This window comes from Gallus gallus, chromosome 9 (assembly GCF_016699485.2).
Source record: "Gallus gallus isolate bGalGal1 chromosome 9, bGalGal1.mat.broiler.GRCg7b, whole genome shotgun sequence".
Taxonomy (NCBI): domain Eukaryota; kingdom Metazoa; phylum Chordata; class Aves; order Galliformes; family Phasianidae; genus Gallus; species Gallus gallus.
In genome coordinates this window covers 12,502,023-12,521,002 of record NC_052540.1, presented here as the reverse complement: position 1 = coordinate 12,521,002, position 18,980 = coordinate 12,502,023, and the positions used below count along the sequence as shown (strand labels likewise).

The following is an 18,980-nucleotide window of genomic DNA, read 5'->3' as shown; positions in this document are numbered from 1 at the left end:
CAGTTGCACAGCTAGCACCGTGACCCTGTCCTGGTCTCCATGGAGAGCCGCTTGGCCTCTCTCACCCCTGCTAGCCTAGTGAGGCCAAAATTAGCCTCCCCTCTGCATGCGCTGAGTAGAAGAGCCACAATTGTATCTCAGGAAGACATTATTGTACTCCATGAGCCCTATCTTATCAGCGAGAGGAAAATAGGACTTTGACAAATTGCCTCTGCTGCAGCTAGGGTAAGCACATGATTCTCAGGAGTCGCCCACCCGCCAGCACCACGGCCACTATTGTTCCCATCCCGGCGCTGTGCGGGGCCCGGGCTGCACGACCCTCCTGCTGGGAAGGAGCACGCAGGGCCCCGTGCATTGTGTTTGCAGCCGGCGCTGCGGTGGGGAGGTGGCTGGGCTTGGATTGATCCCTTTATCATCAGCCCTGAGTGCTGATAAGGTGACATCACCCGCCAGAGCGGGGACTTGAACCCTTTTGCAGGAGGAGATTGTTATCAGGGCTGCGCTGGTGCTTCAGCCGGCAGCTGGAAGCAGGGCCACCCCGTGAGCCTTTGACACGATAGGAAGGGTTTGTTTTGCCTCACACAATGGCTACTCAGATCCTGCCCAACAATGCTGCGGAGCAGCACGGGGCAGCCCCACAGCACATCAAAGGCATGACTTCACCACCGCAGGGGCCCGGGGTCCCTGTATGGACCTGTAGCCAGGCATGGAGAGCCCACTGGGAGCAGACGCGTGCCATTGGGTCTGCTCCCACTGGTCTTGGAATCAATTCCTCCTTCTGGCCCTTCTGCATTGTGGCAATGGCCATACTCCCGCTGTGCTGCGCTCACCACCCACCACCACACTGGCCATGGTGCTCGCCATGGTGTCCCCACCTCCACTGCAAGCTGCTCCACTGCGTGGGGATGTTCCTGCACAAGCCCCAGCTCAAGCAAGGATGTGGGAGCTATGCACAGAGCATAGAAACGCTAAGGTTGGAAAAGAGCATTAAGATTAATTCCAACCGTCAACCCATTCCAACCGTGCTCATCAACCCATGTCCCTCAGTCCCACATGCCCATGGTTCTTGAACACCTCGAGATGGTGACTCCACCACCTCCCTGGGCAGCCTGTGCCAGTGCACCACCAGTCTTTCTGAGAAGAAATTTTCCCTAATATCCAACCTGAAACAAGTACTTCTTGCCAGAGTGCTGACAGCTTCCTCAGGAACATCCACGAGAGGGGACCTGGCCCTGCCCCACCAAGCACAGCCACCATCCAAAGGTTGATTTATAATGGTGGGACACAAAAGCAGCCACTGGAGCAGATCAGGATCCACCTCATCCTGGCAAACCTGGGCCAGGCCATGACCAGAGCAGGAGCTGTGTGGACAAGGTGGAGACGGCAGCACAGTGACCTCCTTTCACTCACCCTTCTGCTCCCTGCAGCACAGCCCTGGGACTTCCCAAGCCAGAGGTGGCAGCCCCAGCTTCTTGCAGTCCCCATATCATTCATCTGAGCTCTGCTGCCCAAAATATCTCACAGTGATTTCCGCAGCTAATTTGGGCCGCCTCCGAGTGTGCCTCCAGCCAGACCCATGTCAGACCTGCCCGTCTCTGTGCTCTGAGGCACAGTAATGGTACTCCTCCTCACCTTCCCAGTGCTGCTCCAACAGCACCGAAAGCATCACATCCTCTTCTCAAAACTCACCCCACTCCCTGAGCAGACCCCACTCACGTTGCCCCAGGACCACCTGCCAGGCACAGCAGGGGCCCCAGTCGACATCTTCCTGCCGCTCCAGGGAGCAGCTGGGGTGCCCACCACTTGTTTCACTTTGTGTTATCTTATCGCCATAGGAAAGGCAATACAGCAGAAGAATTTCCTCTCCTTTATCTTTCCAGCCTTTCCATTGTCTGGCGTCTGGAGTTCTGAGCCTCGCCACTCAGCAGTTCACACAGGCCCTTGGAAACCTGCTTGCAGAGTTCTTATCAGCCTGAGCTCTGCAAAGTCTCCTTCTGCCATGGCAGGGTCTGGCCTTCCAGTGCCCCATCCTCACTCTGCGGCACATTTCCCGCTGCCCGAGGGAGATGCCAGCTCTGCTCCTCACTCGTGCAGTGCAAAGCAGCACAGAGCTACCCAGGTCCCCACCCCAGATCCTCTGCAGCTCTGACACAGCTCAGGCCAAGCCCCCACCGCCTCCCACCCAGCTGCAGGGCTGGGGCAGCAGGGCACAGCCCGTGGCTTTGAAAGCTTCAGACAAAGCAGTACTTTGTGTGTCACAAATACATTAGCGTGGGCCGCAGGGTCCCCGCGATGCCACACGCTGCAGCTGCAGCCTCAGCAGCGTGCAGGTGGCCCATGGAGCTTGCAAATGCCCAATGCTGTAACGCAGCCTGGCTGCTCCCTCCGCATGATTGCACCCGCAATCCTACAGCTTCTTCTGGTCCACACCACACATCTTTTGAGGCATCAAATCATCCTAGAGAGGAAGCTGCCCAGGCACAGTCCCTTTTTCAAATCCCAACTGCTAAGGGAAGGAGATGGCCACTCCACACCCACATGCAACGGAGGGCACAGGCAGTCACTGCTGGACAAGAGCCACTTCTTCCCATAAAAAAAAGGAACAGGCTGGAACCGAAGCTAGAACTTTTGATTTCTCCTTAGCAATGCAAGCAAAGCTCAAAGCAGAACAAATTTAGGTTTTGATCCTTCTTGTGCAATCCCTCCCCATCAGGCAATGTGAGGAAAGGACCGAGGCGTTTAGGAAGTGCTGCCTGAGTGAAACTTAGGGTGTTTAACATAGGGGCCGTTTGGTTTCCCTGGGACCCGGGCAGTGGCATTTCGTGAGTGTCATCCTGTACTGCCACAAGCACAGCCACCGACCCAGGACAGCCTTGCCGTCCGTGCTGGTCCCTTGGGGACACGTCACCTTTTGGGGTGGCCCATCACAGACCCTTCCCCACCCACCAGACCCTGACAGCGATCACAGCCTCATGCTGGGGACACAGCTGCTGTCCCTGCATGCCCAGGTGAGCATATCCCCAAAGCTGCCTGGGCCAGGAGCTGCTGCCAGGGGTACCAGGACAACCAGCTGTGAGGCAGCTGAGGGCTGCTCTGCAGGGGCTTCCAGTTGCCCTCATCTTGCAGCAACAGAAGCCTGGCTGGGCTCTGGCGACTGTCCACTGGGACATAACATTTCTGTTTCTTTGCTGCAACTTTTAAGACACCAAAGTGACAAAAGTGCAGGGGGACATGGCCAGCTCCAGTGCAGCAGCCCAAAACCAAGTTTGCTCCCCAGAGCAAGCACAAGCCTTCACACCAACACCATCCCAGGGACAGGCCCTTTTGCACAGCCACAAAGAATCACTGGGACAGAGCTCCTCTGACTCAGGAGCAGCTTTTCTTTTCCTCACCCTCACAGTGACCTCCCTTCATGTCCCAGGATGAGTTGGGCACTTCGGGCATTGCTCCCTCTGGCTGGGCAAGGTCGTCCCCTAACGGCAGCAAACGGGATTTCAGCCTCCTCCAGAGAAATACTAAGCATTAACGGGCAATGCCGTGACTGCACAGCACCCACGGGCACAACACTCAGCACATCTCAGGGTCCCAAATCTCGTTTTGGTCCTCTCATCCAGGAGCAAACAGGCACCGAAGTGCTGGCACACCTCCTGTGCTTTCTCTCTCTACCCTGAGCTCCCCACCACACCCCGAACCAACCCTCCGAGCAGCAGCACAGCAGGCAATATCAGCCAGCAAAATAAGCTGCTTGCACAGCAAAGTGAAGCCCCTAGGAGGGGAGGGAGAGCTCTGGGTGCTGTTATGCTGCAAACTCACAGAACGAGCTGTAGCTGGTCACAGCCCGCATGCTCCCTCCATGTGAGCAAAGGCACTCAAAAATGGAAACTTGATGCCTACAGAAAGCGGCTCACCCAGCAGGTGGCTGCAGCAAGGCACAATGCCTGCTTTGTGCAGCCTCATGGCAGCAGCATTGTGCATTGCCTCATGCCTGGCAGCTGCTCGGGGATGTTACACTGAGCCGTCAGCGCTGCTGGCCCAGCATTCCCCAGCAAGGGTAAGGCAGGGCAGATGTGGCTCAGCAACAGACCAAACCACCACAGGAAAGCATTAAAGCGCTAAGTGAATCACAGTCCTTGCCTATTATTTAGTTAGCCCACTGCTCAATAGCAGCATAAAACATTAACAAGCTTTTGGGTCGAGAACTCTTGTTTATGATCCTTCCTGTATTGAAGCAATAGCCTTTTAGCACAGCAAGCAGCAGTCTGCATGTAACACACTTCAGCAAACACTACTGGCTCAGATTTATGCTAGCCTCCATTCACTCATATGCAAACACCACAAGTGGCTCAGCAGCTTCTGCAGCAGCAGGTTGCTGTGAGCAAAAAGCAGAATTTTCCAAGGCCTGCTGCTTTGGATATCAGTTATTCAACAAGATTTGGGAGGGCCCATCCAGCAAGGAAGCTCACAGAGACCTAACTGTGCCCTGCTGACAATGCAATAGGAGCCCCAGGTATATGCAACATGAGCTCAGATTTCAAAATGATTTGACAAGAGAACAGTGGAACAGAAAAAAAACATGAAGGGTGCTCCAACAGTAGCGTGATGGATCATATGACAAGTAATAGCTTAGGATAAGGCAAAAAGAAAGGGGCATTTCTGGGTAATTAGGTCCCTGGAATAGCATTGGGCACAAAAGCACGACCCACCCCCACAAGGGTGGGAAAGTCTGGTAGGAGACCAATTTAGCTAAGGCACATTCTCCTCAGGAATGAAAGGCAAAAACATTCTCCAGGACAGCCAAACATAATAGTGTCTTCTGAGAATCCCATGTCCTTTATGGGACATTGGCTTAAAATACCATCAACCATATTCATTCAGTGTAATTATGGCTGGCAGGGAAGTATCTTCCCTTCCAGTTATGTAATTAAGAACGTGAATGCAGAGACTCGAGGGAAAGCAGGAGCCAAGGTGAGTGCCCTGCTGTCAAGGGACACTTTGCATACACAGTGCAGTAAAATCAGTTAGAGGACCAGTGCACAAAGGGTCACAAAGGCAAAAGCAGTTTGCTTGCGTGACACATCTGCTGCGGCTCTACTCAGCAACTGCTTTTGTATCTCTGTCCATGCTTAAGGCAAAGGAAAGAATTACAAGACAGCATTCCCTTTTTTAGTATCAGAGACCAACGTTCACATCTGTTACTATGCTCCACCACCTAAAAGCAAAGCCCAAACTGACTTTATGAGCCTTTCCAGTCCTATCATTACTCCATGCTGTAGGAGGAATGAAAAGCACTGACCATGTACACAAATATCTTCTCAGCAGGGAAAACAAGGAGTATGCCCTGCCTAAGTCCAACCCCAAGTAAGCAGAATCTTTTTGGCATCAAATGCTATCAAGTACATACTGAAATCTGCTGTTAACGATACTTCTGAGATCAGATGACGTATAACGACAGGCAGCAAGACAATATACACAATACACAAAGTAAAATCCTCACCATGTTTTAGGACAAATGAGCACCAGCAGATTTTTTGCCAGCCACATGGAAAAGAGTGTTTTAAAATACCAACAGGAAATCACAAGAACAACTGAGACCAGCTCAGTGTGAAGGACATAAAGGCAATGCTTCCCTTAAATGGTGTTCCATGCTCTGCCTTAGGCTGGGAAACAGGGAGTGGTTGCAGAGCAGGACTACGTGAAATAGGGCTGAGTAGGAAAGGAAGGCAATAGAAATCTTTGAAGTAGTCTTTCAACACACTCAAGTGTCCTGTCAAATCAACAAACAAGCTTAAAAAAAACCAAAACAAACACACCAGGAGATGAGCAATGGCATCTCACAAGGTAACAAACATCACTCATTAACATTCAACTGTTTATAAAGATTTTAGTCAGTTTTACAGGGCTTGCTTTGATCCCAACAGCTATAAACCACATCCTTTATGGAAGGAAAAAACACTCCTGCACAGCTCCATCTGCTTCCACTGAAAGGACATCTCAGCAGTGCCCAAATACCTGGGCTGGCTTCCAGGTAACACAAATGGCCAGGTCCATTTTTTTTTCTTCTCTCAGCAGAGACGAGCTCCAAAGCATCAGAGCCCATTCTCACCCCCTTCCCAGGCCAACCCACAGCGCAGATCTCCCAAGGTGAGCTAGTGATGCCCACTTCCCTTAGTCCATGCCTGCAGGACAGTGCAGAGCCTGCCCTGGGAAGGCCGGGTATCAGGGCCATGGCTAATTCTCCAGGTGCTTGGTGATCCTGCGTACTTTCTCCTTCTTGTTCCTGTTGCCATGTTTTTTCCAGGGCTTTCCTACCACGCTCCCAGCACTGGGTGCAGGCACAGACACAAGGCCGCTGCCAGGCCGGTATCCCATCGTAGCCCGGACGCCTTTCATCAGAGCACGAACATTCTCCTGGAAGGGGAAACACAGTCACCAGTGACTGATGAGAAGATATGTAATCACAAGGATCTGTGGTACACTGATAAAACCAGACACGGGCGAGCTCAAACCCTACAAGACTTGCTCAGTCCCCAGCTCCAGAGCTGCGGGAAAGGTCAAACCACGCAGCTGAGTGAAGTCTGCCAGAGCTTTCCAGTTCTGCCTGCAGCCATGCCTTGCTGAGCCAGGTCCACAGTGCTCAGCGCCGCAAGCAGGGGCAGAATGTTTACCAGACACAGAGCTCCGACAGACATGAGCTATGGCGCTAAGATCGATTCTCACAGTCTCTGCTTTGCACACAACACATTGTCTTTGCAAACAAATCTGGCGTCTGTGAAAGCCAGAGACTAAAATAACTTGCTCAAGTCTGTAGTGTGGGTAGCGCTGCTGGGGCTCACAGCCAGACGTGCCAGCACTTTGGCCAGACAGAGGAAGAGTCTGGTAATCCCAAAAATTCTTTTCAGGTCACAGCTTTCCGAAAAGAGTCTTAAGTTCTTGGTTTCAAAACGCATGACTATCATTAGCTGTGCTGTAACACTGTCCATACCCATCTAATCGAGCAGAACGGATCACACTGTCTGACGCGTCCTCATCACTGCTAAACACTCCACTCTGATCTTTATCAGGTATGCAGACTTCATCAGTTGTGGATTTGACATTTCATTCCAAGTCATTAATAATTCTTTTCAGTAGAGTATGGGCAAAACGGATCCCTGTGGGACCTAATAAGAAGCACACCAGAGAAACTGCCATCTTCCACCTTATTTGCAGATTTCTTATCTAGATTTTAACTCGGATTCCATGTTCTGTTCTTTTCATCTGATCCTAGGTTCTGAATCAAAACGACCACATGGCACTAAATCAATTTGCCTTAAAGAAGCTTATTATGTCCCCTAAATAAGTGATCTCAAGAAAGTAAAGTCAGTTTGGAGGAACAGATAGTCCGAAACCACATTCTTGGTTTCTGTGTCCTTTCTTTGTCCTTCTCTTGTTTGCTCAAGACTGATGTTAGGCTCACAACAACAAGGGCAACCCTGCTGCCCTTTTAAAACCAACTTTTGTGTACCTCATTAGCTATCTTTTAGTCACCTATGACATTCCTAGTGATTTATGAGATAGTAAAAAGAACAAAGAGATCTTGGGTTGAAGTTATGTGCAGAGCTCATAGTATGAAACAGCATCAACTTAACTCAGTACACCTTCACCCTCAAAGCCATTTTTTTCCAGTATCTGTGACACATCAATGCTGCTGTAATACCTCCTAAAAAATCCCCCCCCCACCCATATTTACCTGGTGGAAAAATGATTTGTCCACCACATTTTCAATTTGTTTTGCTTTGGTATTCTTTTTAGGCTTCACTGGTCCACTGGCTTGGACAGTTCTGCTCTCTGGACACCTTTCATGCTGGTGCTGAAAACCATCTGGGTCAATGCCAGGAGGTGGATGGCAGTATAACAGCTTCCCCTGTGGAAATAATGATGCAGAGTTAACAAAAAAAATAAATCAGGGAGACCTATAGAAGAACGAGAACAACTCCACAGCTAAGAAGGGCCCTGGAACATCAGGGGACTCATGTTGGCAGACTGTCAGCAAATCTGGTCTCTTTTCCCAGGCACCTATTGGCTCAAGTTTTAAGTTAAAGCATCATTCTAATCCAAAGGACCACCTCCAGCTGTTTCAGCTGCAACATCCAGTTTCAGACAGTGTAGTACAAGTCTCTCCGAGGAGTACTGGAAGATCCTATTAAAAAATACTCAACACTAAGGTGCTGACAGGTGCTAAAGAAGCATGCAGTACTACAACACTCAGAACTGCAGTCCTCTGATATATAAATACTGACTCAACTAAACAGAATGGTTTCACTTCCAGAAGAGATGCTGTCTGCTTTAAAAGATGATTCCATTTATTTAGAACATAAAAATAACCTGATTTATTATTTATGCATATTTTGATGTAAATCAATTTTTATCCAAGGGAATGGAATTCTCTTTATTGTGACCCTTCACGCTTCAGTGAAGTTTCAGTTCACCTCCCAGCAGGAAAGAAAACCAAATGTAGGAAGAACTTACACTGACATAGTCTTTTAGCACATATCGAGCTGATCTCGGCTGGTCTGGCTGTCCATGGGCTGTCATGAAGCCTCTCATATCTGCAAGACAGAAAAAAATGAGAAAAACATCAGCATAGAATTAACACATCCCTCTCAGCTGCCTAACTGCACATTGTATCCTTCCTCAAACAAGCAAATAAAACCTCCCTCTCAAAAAGGTTTCTGCTGGGGAAAGCATGGAGGAAAACAGAATGCTGATGCCTGTAGAGGAAATGCAGATGCATCCTAACCTGAAAGGAGCTGACATCTCCCTGCCCCCAGGGAACCTGCCGTTCTATCATCTTTGTTTTAAGGCAGAGAAGATTAACTGCATCAAAGAATCAGACAAGGGAGATAAGGCTTCACTGCATTCTTCAATTTAATTCAAGATGCAGCTGACGGGAAGTATCTGAAACAATGAGAGTGCCACAGAACAACTTCAAGGATACAGCATTGTACTACAGACTGGCAGGACGTTCCATGAACCAATGCAACACTATCACTGCATCTGTTGGATGAAATTGGCAAAGCACTGTTATAACACGAGACTAGCTGCTAACAGAGGCCTTTCATGAGAGCAGGGTAAGTCCTAATGGGAAGCTCAAAGCATAACAAACCTGACATTAAAATCTTCTAAAGCCATTTTTCAGGACAATGCACATAGTACAGGAGACCGTGGTGGTGTTCAAAGAGCGTTTGGATGTTGTGTTGAGGGACATGGTTTAGAGAGAACCATTGGTGTAGGGTGAATGAATGGTTGGAATGGATGATCCCGTGGGTCTTTTCCAACCTTAGCAATTCTATGATTCTATGAGACAGGTTTTAAAGCGATAATCACTCACATCCATATGCTGTTAGCAGCTCTTCAGCTGTTGGCTTTCGATCTGGATCCTCATCTTCCCTTGGCCTTATGATATTTATTCCGTAGGTCGCTTCCAAAATGTTTCGTGGGATATGCTGGCAAACATAAACTAGTGAAGGAAACCACCTTGTGATTTTCAGCTACAAAAGTAATCTCTGCCCATGTCACTCTAAGAGTGCGGGTTAAAAATTGTTTGGGATCTTGGTGCAAACAAGAAAAGCAATGCAAGTCTGATAAAAGGATAAGCAGGATAAACTTAAAATGAGACAACAAAAGACAAACACAGCAGGACTGTTTTACACAACGTGCATCCCCACTGCTCTCAGTGCATGAGCATGCATACACCTAGAAGGGCTGCAACGTGCTACATCCCATATTCCAGATCCTCTTGCAGCCATTCACACAAACCTCATGCGAAGGATATTAAAGAAATGGGTGGAACATGGTCCCTCATCTGGTCTATAGGCAGAATTCCAGAACAAATCATCTCTGCTTTGGTGGAGACGAAAGATGGCATCACCAGACCAGGGCAATCACAGAGGCACAGGCCAGGCTCCACATACAGAGTCTACACAACAAATAAACAATGAGTTCACCAAGGCAAGCCAGCGTCCATGGAGGAAAAAGGAACAAGAAATCAAATGCACTCATGAAACAGCGATGTAAATGAGAATAAGCAGAAACTTTACTAACACAGATGTCTGCCCTGCTGGCCCCAGCCAGTGAATTAAGAAAATCCTATGCAGGACACAGCAGCACTTCCAAGGTTCCTAAACAAGGTGCCTAAATCTGGGTAGGCAGATCTCCAGCTCTCCAGTCTGATGGGCCACTGTCAGAGGAGAAAGCAAGCCAGAAATCTTTAACTGTGTTGGACATTTTGACATCAGTGGCAGTCTGCAGAAGTACTGATGTCACAACGTCTGCTCTATCACTGGAGTTGCCAATTCAAAATTATGTGCTTGGTTAATATGAAGAAGGCAGCATAACTCAGCACACTCACAGCGGTAAGGAAGGACAAGAAGGGATGGTTTGAAGCTTGACTTTCAGCTATTTACAGGTGCATTTAGTTTTAGGTCAAGCTACCTAAATAAGATCAAGAACTGCAAAATATCTCCCATGGCACAGCAGCTCTCTTGAGTCACCTCCAAAGTGTAGCAAGAGTTTAGAAGCAAAGCCCGAAGTTACGAAATGATATAGAGACCACCCTCCCTAACCTAAACTCTGCTGGGCAGAGATCAGGCTGGCAAAAAGAGTTCTCTGTAAGTTTATGTGGTAATTAGTATGTCATTATGAAGTTCTCTTCTACCATAGAATTAAGCAAATACAGCAAAGCTCTTTGTCAGCAATACCTGGAAGTGCTTCGTGCGGCCTGGTGTTGCAGACACCGACACCTTCTTATCTCCAAGAATTGTGTTGATTGTCGAGCTTTTGCCAACGTTAGGGTAACCCACCTAGATGGAAGGTGGAAGGGTAACAGTGATACTAGGCAGGATTGTGCTCTGACACAAAAGCATTTCAGTAAGTACTGAAAATAGAGGCAAGCAGTGTGGAATATTGCGTTTCAGCAACTTCAGAACTAATCTTTCCACAAAACCCTCAGTGATCTGCACTTGTTAGTTTTTTTACCCTTACATGGAGCCAGGCTACAGCATGACTGCTCCCCTTGGAAGTTGTATGGATTTAAAACTTGGATTTAGCCAGTCCCATTTTAAGCACAAGGTCCAACTCACCAGTCCAACATTTACTTCCCCATCCTTCACCCTTGGTCCACTGTGCAGGGTTTTGAATATCTCCAGTAGCTCATTTCTCTGTACCAGATGGCTAAAGTTCTTGACGTTCCTGTTCTGCTCCTGCACTACGTGATGCATTGCAACAATATCAGTTCTGTTTTCCACACTCTTTGGGGCGATAGCATTTACTTTGTCCCCACCTTCATCTTCAGAACAGGTTTGCCAGTCATCCTCCTCCTCATCTTCACAGTCTTCATATTCATCACTACTGTCATCGTCACTAAGCAAACACTGGTTTTCAGTTTGCAAAGCGCTGCCTGTGGATGTGCTTTCTGCACTATCTTCTGCAGTGACATCTTCTTCTTGACTGGAACTTTCCTCCTCTGAATCATTCAGGTCATCTGCTACGCTGTCAGCATCCAGTTCCTGTGTAAACAGCATTTCAGAGCTAAAAGTTAAAGACAGCACAAAGTGCAGCTGTTTACTGTGCCTGCTGTAGTGCAAGACAATCATCTTTGTCATTCAGATCCCAAGGACTGGCAATTCTCTCCTAATGTTGCATTAGTTCATTTAGGGGACTGAAGCAGGACGTTCAAACAACCAGTCCATCTTAGGAGACTGAAAAAAAATATTCCAAGGGGTACTGTTGTGATGTTATCAGAGGTCTCCGTCTCCAGGAGCACAACTCAGGCTGCATCTTTGCACACAGTAGCAGCAGAGCCCAGTAAATGCTTTTTTGAATATTATCAAATGCTGCAGGCATCAGAAGGAAAGAAATATTTTCCAAATGTTCAGAACACAAAAACATTTTGGTTCAGGTCTAAATATCTCAAAAAAAAATTTCAAGATGCTTTATTTTTCAGTCCAATCCTTCGTATTTTTTCCCTGCAAACAATTCACATTTAAAGAGTTGTCCACAACAATAGTATTTTGACCTTTAAACTAAAGAAGATTAAAAGAGGAGAGATTCTGATTAGATATTAGGAGGAGCTTTTTTACTCACAAGTGGTTAGGCCCTGGCACTGCCGCCCAGAGGGACTGTGGATGCTCCATCACTGGAGACATTCAAGACCAGGATGAATGGGGCTCTGGGCAGCCTGAGCTGGTAGGGGGCAGCCAGCCCATGGCAGGGGGTGTAACTAGGTGATCTTCACGGTCTCTTCCAACCCAAGCCATTTCATGATGGTTACAATGACTAAAAGGTGCGTCAGTTCATTCTCCATTTTACCCTCCCCTCTTTTACCCCCAAATCATTTATTAAAATGCTGTTTTACAGCCACACAGGTCCTGAGAGAAATCCTACCCCGAGACTGTACCTTTCCTAGAGACGAGCTTAGACACACCAGAGATGTAACTGCAAAACAAGTTACTGGAGGCAGCCAGCACATGCCCACTTTGAACTGGTCACCCACCTTTACTTCTCCAGATAGCCGTCTGCACTCTGCTAACGCCGACCAGAACACCACCTTAACACCCTCCTTCTCAAAGAACTGTGCCCACGCAGCCCTCTGCTCTTCACTCAGCAAATCCGCTTTGTTTATCAGGATCATATTCTCCTTGTCATTGCTCACTTCCTTAACGTAACTTTCCTGAAGAAAACAAGGGAAGAATAAGCTCTTACCAAGGTTTCAACTCCTCCCCCAGGGTAACAGAAAAGCAGCAGGACAAGTTACACCATCCAGCTCCATGCAAGCGTAGCTAGGTTTACTGCCTCTTGTGCTAGATGGATCTGGTGCTGTGCAGACAGCTGCAAGCACAAAATTGAAGCACTCGACTACTGCAATACATGCTGCTCCTGGCCACAAACGGCAGCATCTTGTCTGCTTAGACTGATGGCAAGACATTACCCAGCACATCACAGCAGGGTCTCCTAAGAGCAGCTGTTTGAGCAATTCGGTATTGTAGTGATGCGGTATTTTACAGATTTTCATTAAAGCTGTCCCTTCAATAATTTTTCATCCTTTTTTTCATTACGGTGATAACCACCATTTTTATTCCATCACGTTGCTCATTCCATCATACACAGCACAATGGAATTAAAAGAGAGGTGGTTAAGCACGGGCACTAGTGGGTAAGGAGGAGCAATATGCTATCTGCAATGTCATGCCTGCAGAACTGCCCTTATACTGCCTACACTTTGTGTGAAACATGGAAAAGAACTTAAAAACAATTTGATGCTAGAATACTTGCCTAAGGCACTCAGTTAGGCACAAAAATAGAATGGCTTCAAAGAGTTACATGGCTTAATGTATAAAAAAAATAAAACACATGCATCAGCTTTCAGAAATAAAAATGAAAATGATCAGGAAGATGGTTTACTTACCAGATCTTGGCATCTAAACAGAAGGGGGTTTCTAGCATCCACAATCTGGACTACAATATCACTAAAAAAATAAAAGGAACACTGTGAAATACTCCTCCTTATACTGCCACGAAGAAAGAAATAATGCTTTACTTGCTTTGTTATGAATTTCACTTATTTGAATTGCATTAATCTAATAAGTACCGTTACTGAATTAACAAAGCATCTTAGCATCCCACACGCTCCAAAAGAGCCCTGTTTATGCCACTAGCCAATACTGCTATACAGTGCTTATCTCGCTCAGCTGATCCTCCTGTACAGTAAGCAAAGGGAAAGCACGTACGCCAATTCTGTCTGTCTGATTCTACTTGCTCATTTCTGTTATCTCAGGATAGCTTCAGAACACAGCAGGATGGATGGAGGAATTAAGTCACTGATCACTATGCAGTTGGATTAAAAAAAATAAAAGCAATCTCTCCAACCCCAAGGGAGTCATGAAATAAGTTACAAGGGTACAAAGAAGTACTGAACCGAGATTGAAAGAAAGCTGACACTATGTATTCGGATATGATACAGAACACTGTTCAATCACACAGCTGGGTGACGAGAAAAGGCTGACAAGGAATCAAATTCAGCCAGCAAGGTAAGGACTGGAAGACTTTCCCACTAAGTTCTAAGATGGCATACATACCGACCCTACCCGAAATAAAAGGTCGCAGTATGAGCAGAAAGGCATTAATAACACACTGCAGCCACCTCAGAATACACACCCACAGTGCACATGGTGATACACTGCAGTGGATGCTCCCAGCCCAGCTCTCACACGCTCAGAGCCCCAGTGGGACCCAGCACAAAGCCACTTCTGTGAAAGGATCAGCTCACCATGACCTCACTGCTGAAGTATTTTTCAATTTTAAGAAAATCAGAAGAGATGCTCTCAAACTTAATTACTAGTGAAATTAAATGCCTCCGTCAGATTAACTTAGGAGATAGCACTCCTATTGTATTCCAGCTCTGCAGGACAAACAAAGCTATTTCTGTGATGACAGGCTATTCTCTTTTGTGCACTGTTGCAATTTCTCTGCATGACCAGAAGCCAAAGACCAAAAGGCTTTCTTTCCAAATGCTACTTAGCTGTTCTTCCTTGTCTCTCACCCCTGGAAGTCAGAATATAGCTGTGTGGTTGAGAGAGAGGGGCAAGGGTTAATCTTGGCAAGAGACCTCAAAGAAACATCCTCAAAAGATGCCTCCCATGTGGTTACCGGAAGAGGCCAAGGACAGCAGCATCTGAATAACCCTCAGAGACTCACAACAAACAGACTGCAGAACTGCCATGCTGAGATCCAACACGCACTACAATCAGCTGCTCCTCCTGCCATCAACTTTTGTCACTTCAAAGCAAAATCACTTCAGAGCTGATAATGAAATATTACTTACTGTAATTGCTTTTCCTGTGCTCAGACACTTGATACTTGACTCAAAGGCTTCAATTCAGGAGGGAAAAAAAATAGAGCAATACACAATAATTTTAAAAAGCAAACATATATATATTTTTTACCTTCTTTCAATGACTCTCCAAAGCTGACGCCAAAATTCCAAGTTTCTTTCAAAGGGGGTTAGAATTAACTTTTTTTCTTCCTCAAGGCTATGGCAAAACAGAGAAAAGATATCGTATTTGGCTTATGTCAGGCAAGGAGCACAACACCAATTCCTGCTTAGACACAGGAGGCTTTAGTTGCAGAATGAGCTATAATAATCAGACTCGAGCAGTGGGTACTATTTCTGCTAGCAGAACATTGGTTCAGCAGGGACACAATGGCTCCAGATCGTAACAACGGAGAAGCAGTGTACTGTGGAAAGCACAAAAACACTCCAAAAGGATGCTTGTAAAATTTCAGAGCCACCAAGTTTCACCTTTGAGAAAATAATGTACTGTGGGGCTGTGCTTGAAACTGGTGTACTCAATCTTTAACTCACTGGTACTAGAGCACAGGTGACTTTGCTCAGGGTAAAGTGGGTTCATTGTGCACATGCAATAATACAACCAAACCTGCCAAGCCAGCCAAGGCAGCATGGGAGCAGCACAATCTGCTCTAGACAGGGCTGGCAGCACCACACTATAGAAATTCAGGGCAGCACTGCTGCTCTTAGATAACACCTTGTTCACTCCAAAGGCAAGAGCAGAGCAAGAGCTCCACTGTGAACATCAGGGAATCACAGGGACAAAGCTTAATGAAGCATTTTTAACAAACCAGGTAACAGAATCTGGAAAATGGGAAGCAGCAACTATGGGTAGGCACTGCAAGAATCTTGGCCATACACAGTACAAGAACATGCATACAGAAGAGAACTACACAGAACTCATGATAGTGATGCATCTGAATTGTGACTGGGATGTCCAGACTTCAAGAATAAGTGCAAAATGCCACTAAGAATAAGTCATTCTTAGAAGTCTAGCAAGTATAAACACAGTCCACCTCTTCCTGTGTCTTAGACTCCAACCAGCTCATTTACCACAGGCACAAGCTGCATACTCACTGGGCAAGCTGTCGCCTCCACTCAAGAAAGCTCTCTCTCTCAGCTTGCTTCAAGTCTTCGGAACTGGTTGTCCTATCCCAATATGGTCTGCAACAAGTACATTTTGGAGTGAATGGTCAGTTTTAGCAGTCATACTACATACAGTACTGCAGTACACATTCATGAAGAACACAGACCCCACACACTCAGCTACGCTGACATGGCTGCAGTTTACAAACGCACACATCTCTTTTCTGCAACTTTAAGTACCCCTCCATTTCCTTGTTCCACCTAAATCCCACCAGCTAGCACAACAGGCTGCTGTCCCACACACAACAGATATCACAAAACTGGTTTTTGCAGCTAACACGTGCAGGGTGTTTAATTAGGGTCCACCATACAGAGAGAATCATAGAATCATCCGAGTTGGAAATGACCTTTAAAGGCCATCTGGTCCAACCCCCCACAATGAACAGGGACACCTACATCTCCATCAGGTGCTCAGAGCCCCATCCAGCCTGACCTTGAGTGTCTCCAGGGACAGGGCAACACCACTTCTCTAGGCAACTTGTGCCAGTACTGCACTAACCTTAACATGAAATCTTTTTCTTACATCCAACACAAATCTCTCCCCTCCTGTTTTGCAACTGTTACCCCTTGTCCTATCACAACAGACCCTGCTGAAGAGTCTGTCCCCTTCCTTCATATAGCCCCCATCCAGGTACTGAAAGGCCACTCTCAGGTCTCCCTGTAGCCTTCCCTTCAGGCTGCACAGCCCCAGCTCTCTCAGTCTGTCCTCGCAGGGAAGCGTTCCATCCCTTGGATCATTTTTGTGGCCCTATTCTGGATGCACTCCAACAGGTCTGTGTTATCTCCTATACTGAAGGCTTCACACCTGGACAGAGTACTCCACGTGAGGTCTCACCAGCACAGAACAGAGGGGCAGAACCTCCATTGACCTGCTGGCCACACTTCTTTTGATGCAGTCCAGCAGACAGTGGGCATTCTGGGCTAAAAGAGCTCCAGAAAGGTTTGCTAGGTGGGGAAAGCCTGCAGCTCCAGCAGTGCCAGGTGTTGAGCTGTAAACACATCCGATCAGGGCAGACAAGCTGGAGCTGGCAGCACCTGCAGGCAGTTGCACTGCCACTTCCAGCAGGTTTGTGTAGGTCAGGCAATAACTTCAGAGTACTGGTGAAACAGCGTGCCATCCCCAGGCCTGCAGCTCAGCCTACCGCACAGCATAGTTTTGGCCCAGCCCTGCAGGACCCACCTCCGAGGGATGCGCAGGAACTGCCGGTTCTCCTCATGCAGCTGCCGGACGTGCTGGGCCTCCTGGGCCGTGAGGAGGCCAGTGCGGCTCTGGGCAGACACAAACTGGATGTTCAGGCGCTCTGCGGAGCGGGTGGGAGAGACCATGGCAGCGTCACCCCGAGCCAGCCGCCCGCTGCCCCCAGCCCCGCCACCATTCCCGCCCCTTCTGACCCTTCCCTGGCTCCGGACGCCACGGCCCGCCCCCGCTCCCCTCCCCGGCCACCTCCCACGCCCCCGAGCCCCTCACCGGCCACGAAGCGAGTGCCGGCGAGCTCCGCCGTGGCCAGGAACTCCTCCAGCGGACTCTGCTCCACCGCCGAACGCCGCTCCGGGCCGCTCTCGCCAACCACCTCGCTGGCGTGCAGCTGCCGAGACAGACACCGCCGTTACCCCGTGAATCCCGGCTCCCTCAGCCCACCGCCGCACCCCGGCCCCTACCCATGACGAGGCGCCGCGCCGCTCCGAGCCGCGTTGCCGCTGCAGAGAGCGGCCCAACCCCGTGCCCCGCTTCTTGCCCATGCGGCCTGGTGGAGCCGGAAGTGCGGTCTCCCCGCTTCCTGCGCCCCGCCCATAGCGCTCCGCCGCTCCCCGCCGCCACGGAGCCGCGTTCCGGGCGCTGAGGTTCCGGACGTCCCCGCACCGCCGCCGGGGGGCGCGGAGGCTCCGAGCCCGGCCGTGTGCGCGGCGTTCCGCCTCGAGGAGTTCGCTTCTGCTCGCGCCCGCCGCCTGGCCGCCCTGCCGGCCGCGCTGCCCCGGAGCGAAACCGCTGTTGGGGTTCTTCATGCAAATCCCGGGAGTCATTCAGCAGCAGCAGCTCGTTTCCAAGCGCGGTGACACCAGCGCGTTTTGCCTCAAGGGAGCATTGTTCTTTCTGGACAGCTTCTCCTCCATTTTGCTCCCAGGCAGCGCTGGGAGAGCTCAGGACTGGGTCTGAAACATTCATGTGACGGCCATTCATTATTCATGCAGTTTCACAACGCTCCTTTCAGCGGTGTCACCAGCCCCAGCCCCACGAGCAGATATTATATGACCCTCCCAACCCAAATGGCACAAAGACGATTCTTCTCTGTGTAGGGCTGCATCTGCCCGGCCCCCCCTTGTCCTCAGCTGCATCCCAACCCGGGCAGCACGGCGGGCCGGTGGCCTCACCCTGCGTGTCCGGAGCGCAGCTGAGACAGAGAACCGCGGTGTTGGCAGAAGAGCCACACGACGTGCGTCTGTCCCACGCCCGGGGGCACAGCACTCAGGGAGCCTTTGGGGATGGGCTCCCTCCTCTCTGGAGCAGCAGCACCGCAGGGAGCTGTGTGCGGCAGGCTGGGCGCCGGGATGGCAGTGGCCCCGCTGCAGCCCTCGGGTGAGTTGTTTAGACTGAGCTTATTCCACAGCCGCAGAGATACAATCGCCCTCCTGCCCGGTGCAGTGAGGGGAGGTCAACCACAGGGCTGCGTGTCGGTGCGGGGTGGCTGCAGCTCCCCGCTGCTGCCCGCTGCACGTTGGGCAGAGGACGCTGCCCCGATGCCACTCCGCCCCTGAGCCGCAGCGGGAGGACAGTGCCTGGTATAGCCCCATGATCATCCCCAGAGGGTAGGGAGGGTTTGAGCCCCGTTCCCCACCGTCCTTCTAATTATAGCAGCAGGAAGCGCCGAGGCCGCCCGTGCAGGAAGCAGGGTGTGCCCGCCCTGGGTGGCTGAAAAACAACTGCAGCGAGAGGTGTGCCCCAGCGCCAGCAGCAG

General features: G+C 49.3%; 1 protein-coding gene across 1 annotated transcript; it reads right to left on the bottom strand.

Annotated features, from left to right (window-relative positions):
- Positions 1–5,855: 5,855 nt before the first annotated feature.
- LSG1 (large 60S subunit nuclear export GTPase 1) lies at positions 5,856–17,782 on the bottom strand. The gene is made up of 14 exons (NM_001006549.2): positions 17,686–17,782; positions 17,495–17,612; positions 17,207–17,327; positions 15,958–16,044; positions 14,978–15,064; positions 13,441–13,501; positions 12,530–12,706; positions 11,118–11,543; positions 10,737–10,838; positions 9,812–9,955; positions 9,368–9,491; positions 8,506–8,585; positions 7,727–7,900; positions 5,856–6,408 (listed from the first exon to the last, which is right to left on the bottom strand). The coding sequence occupies exons 1-14, from the start codon at positions 17,764–17,766 to the stop codon at positions 6,229–6,231; spliced, it is 1,962 nt and encodes a 653-aa protein (NP_001006549.2). The 5' UTR covers positions 17,767–17,782; the 3' UTR covers positions 5,856–6,228.
- Positions 17,783–18,980: the final 1,198 nt, after the last annotated feature.

Coding starts and splice junctions, on each gene's coding strand:
- LSG1 (NM_001006549.2), bottom strand. CDS start 17,766: ATGGGCAAGAAGCGGGGCACGGGGTTGGGCCGCTCTCTGCAGCGGCAA. Junction 17,613..17,685: donor GGCGCGGCGCCTCGTCATGG/GTAGGGGCCGGG, acceptor CTGTCTCGGCAG/CTGCACGCCAGCGAGGTGGT. Junction 9,956..10,736: donor GCCGCACGAAGCACTTCCAG/GTATTGCTGACA, acceptor TTTGTTGTGTAG/ACTCTGTATGTGGAGCCTGG.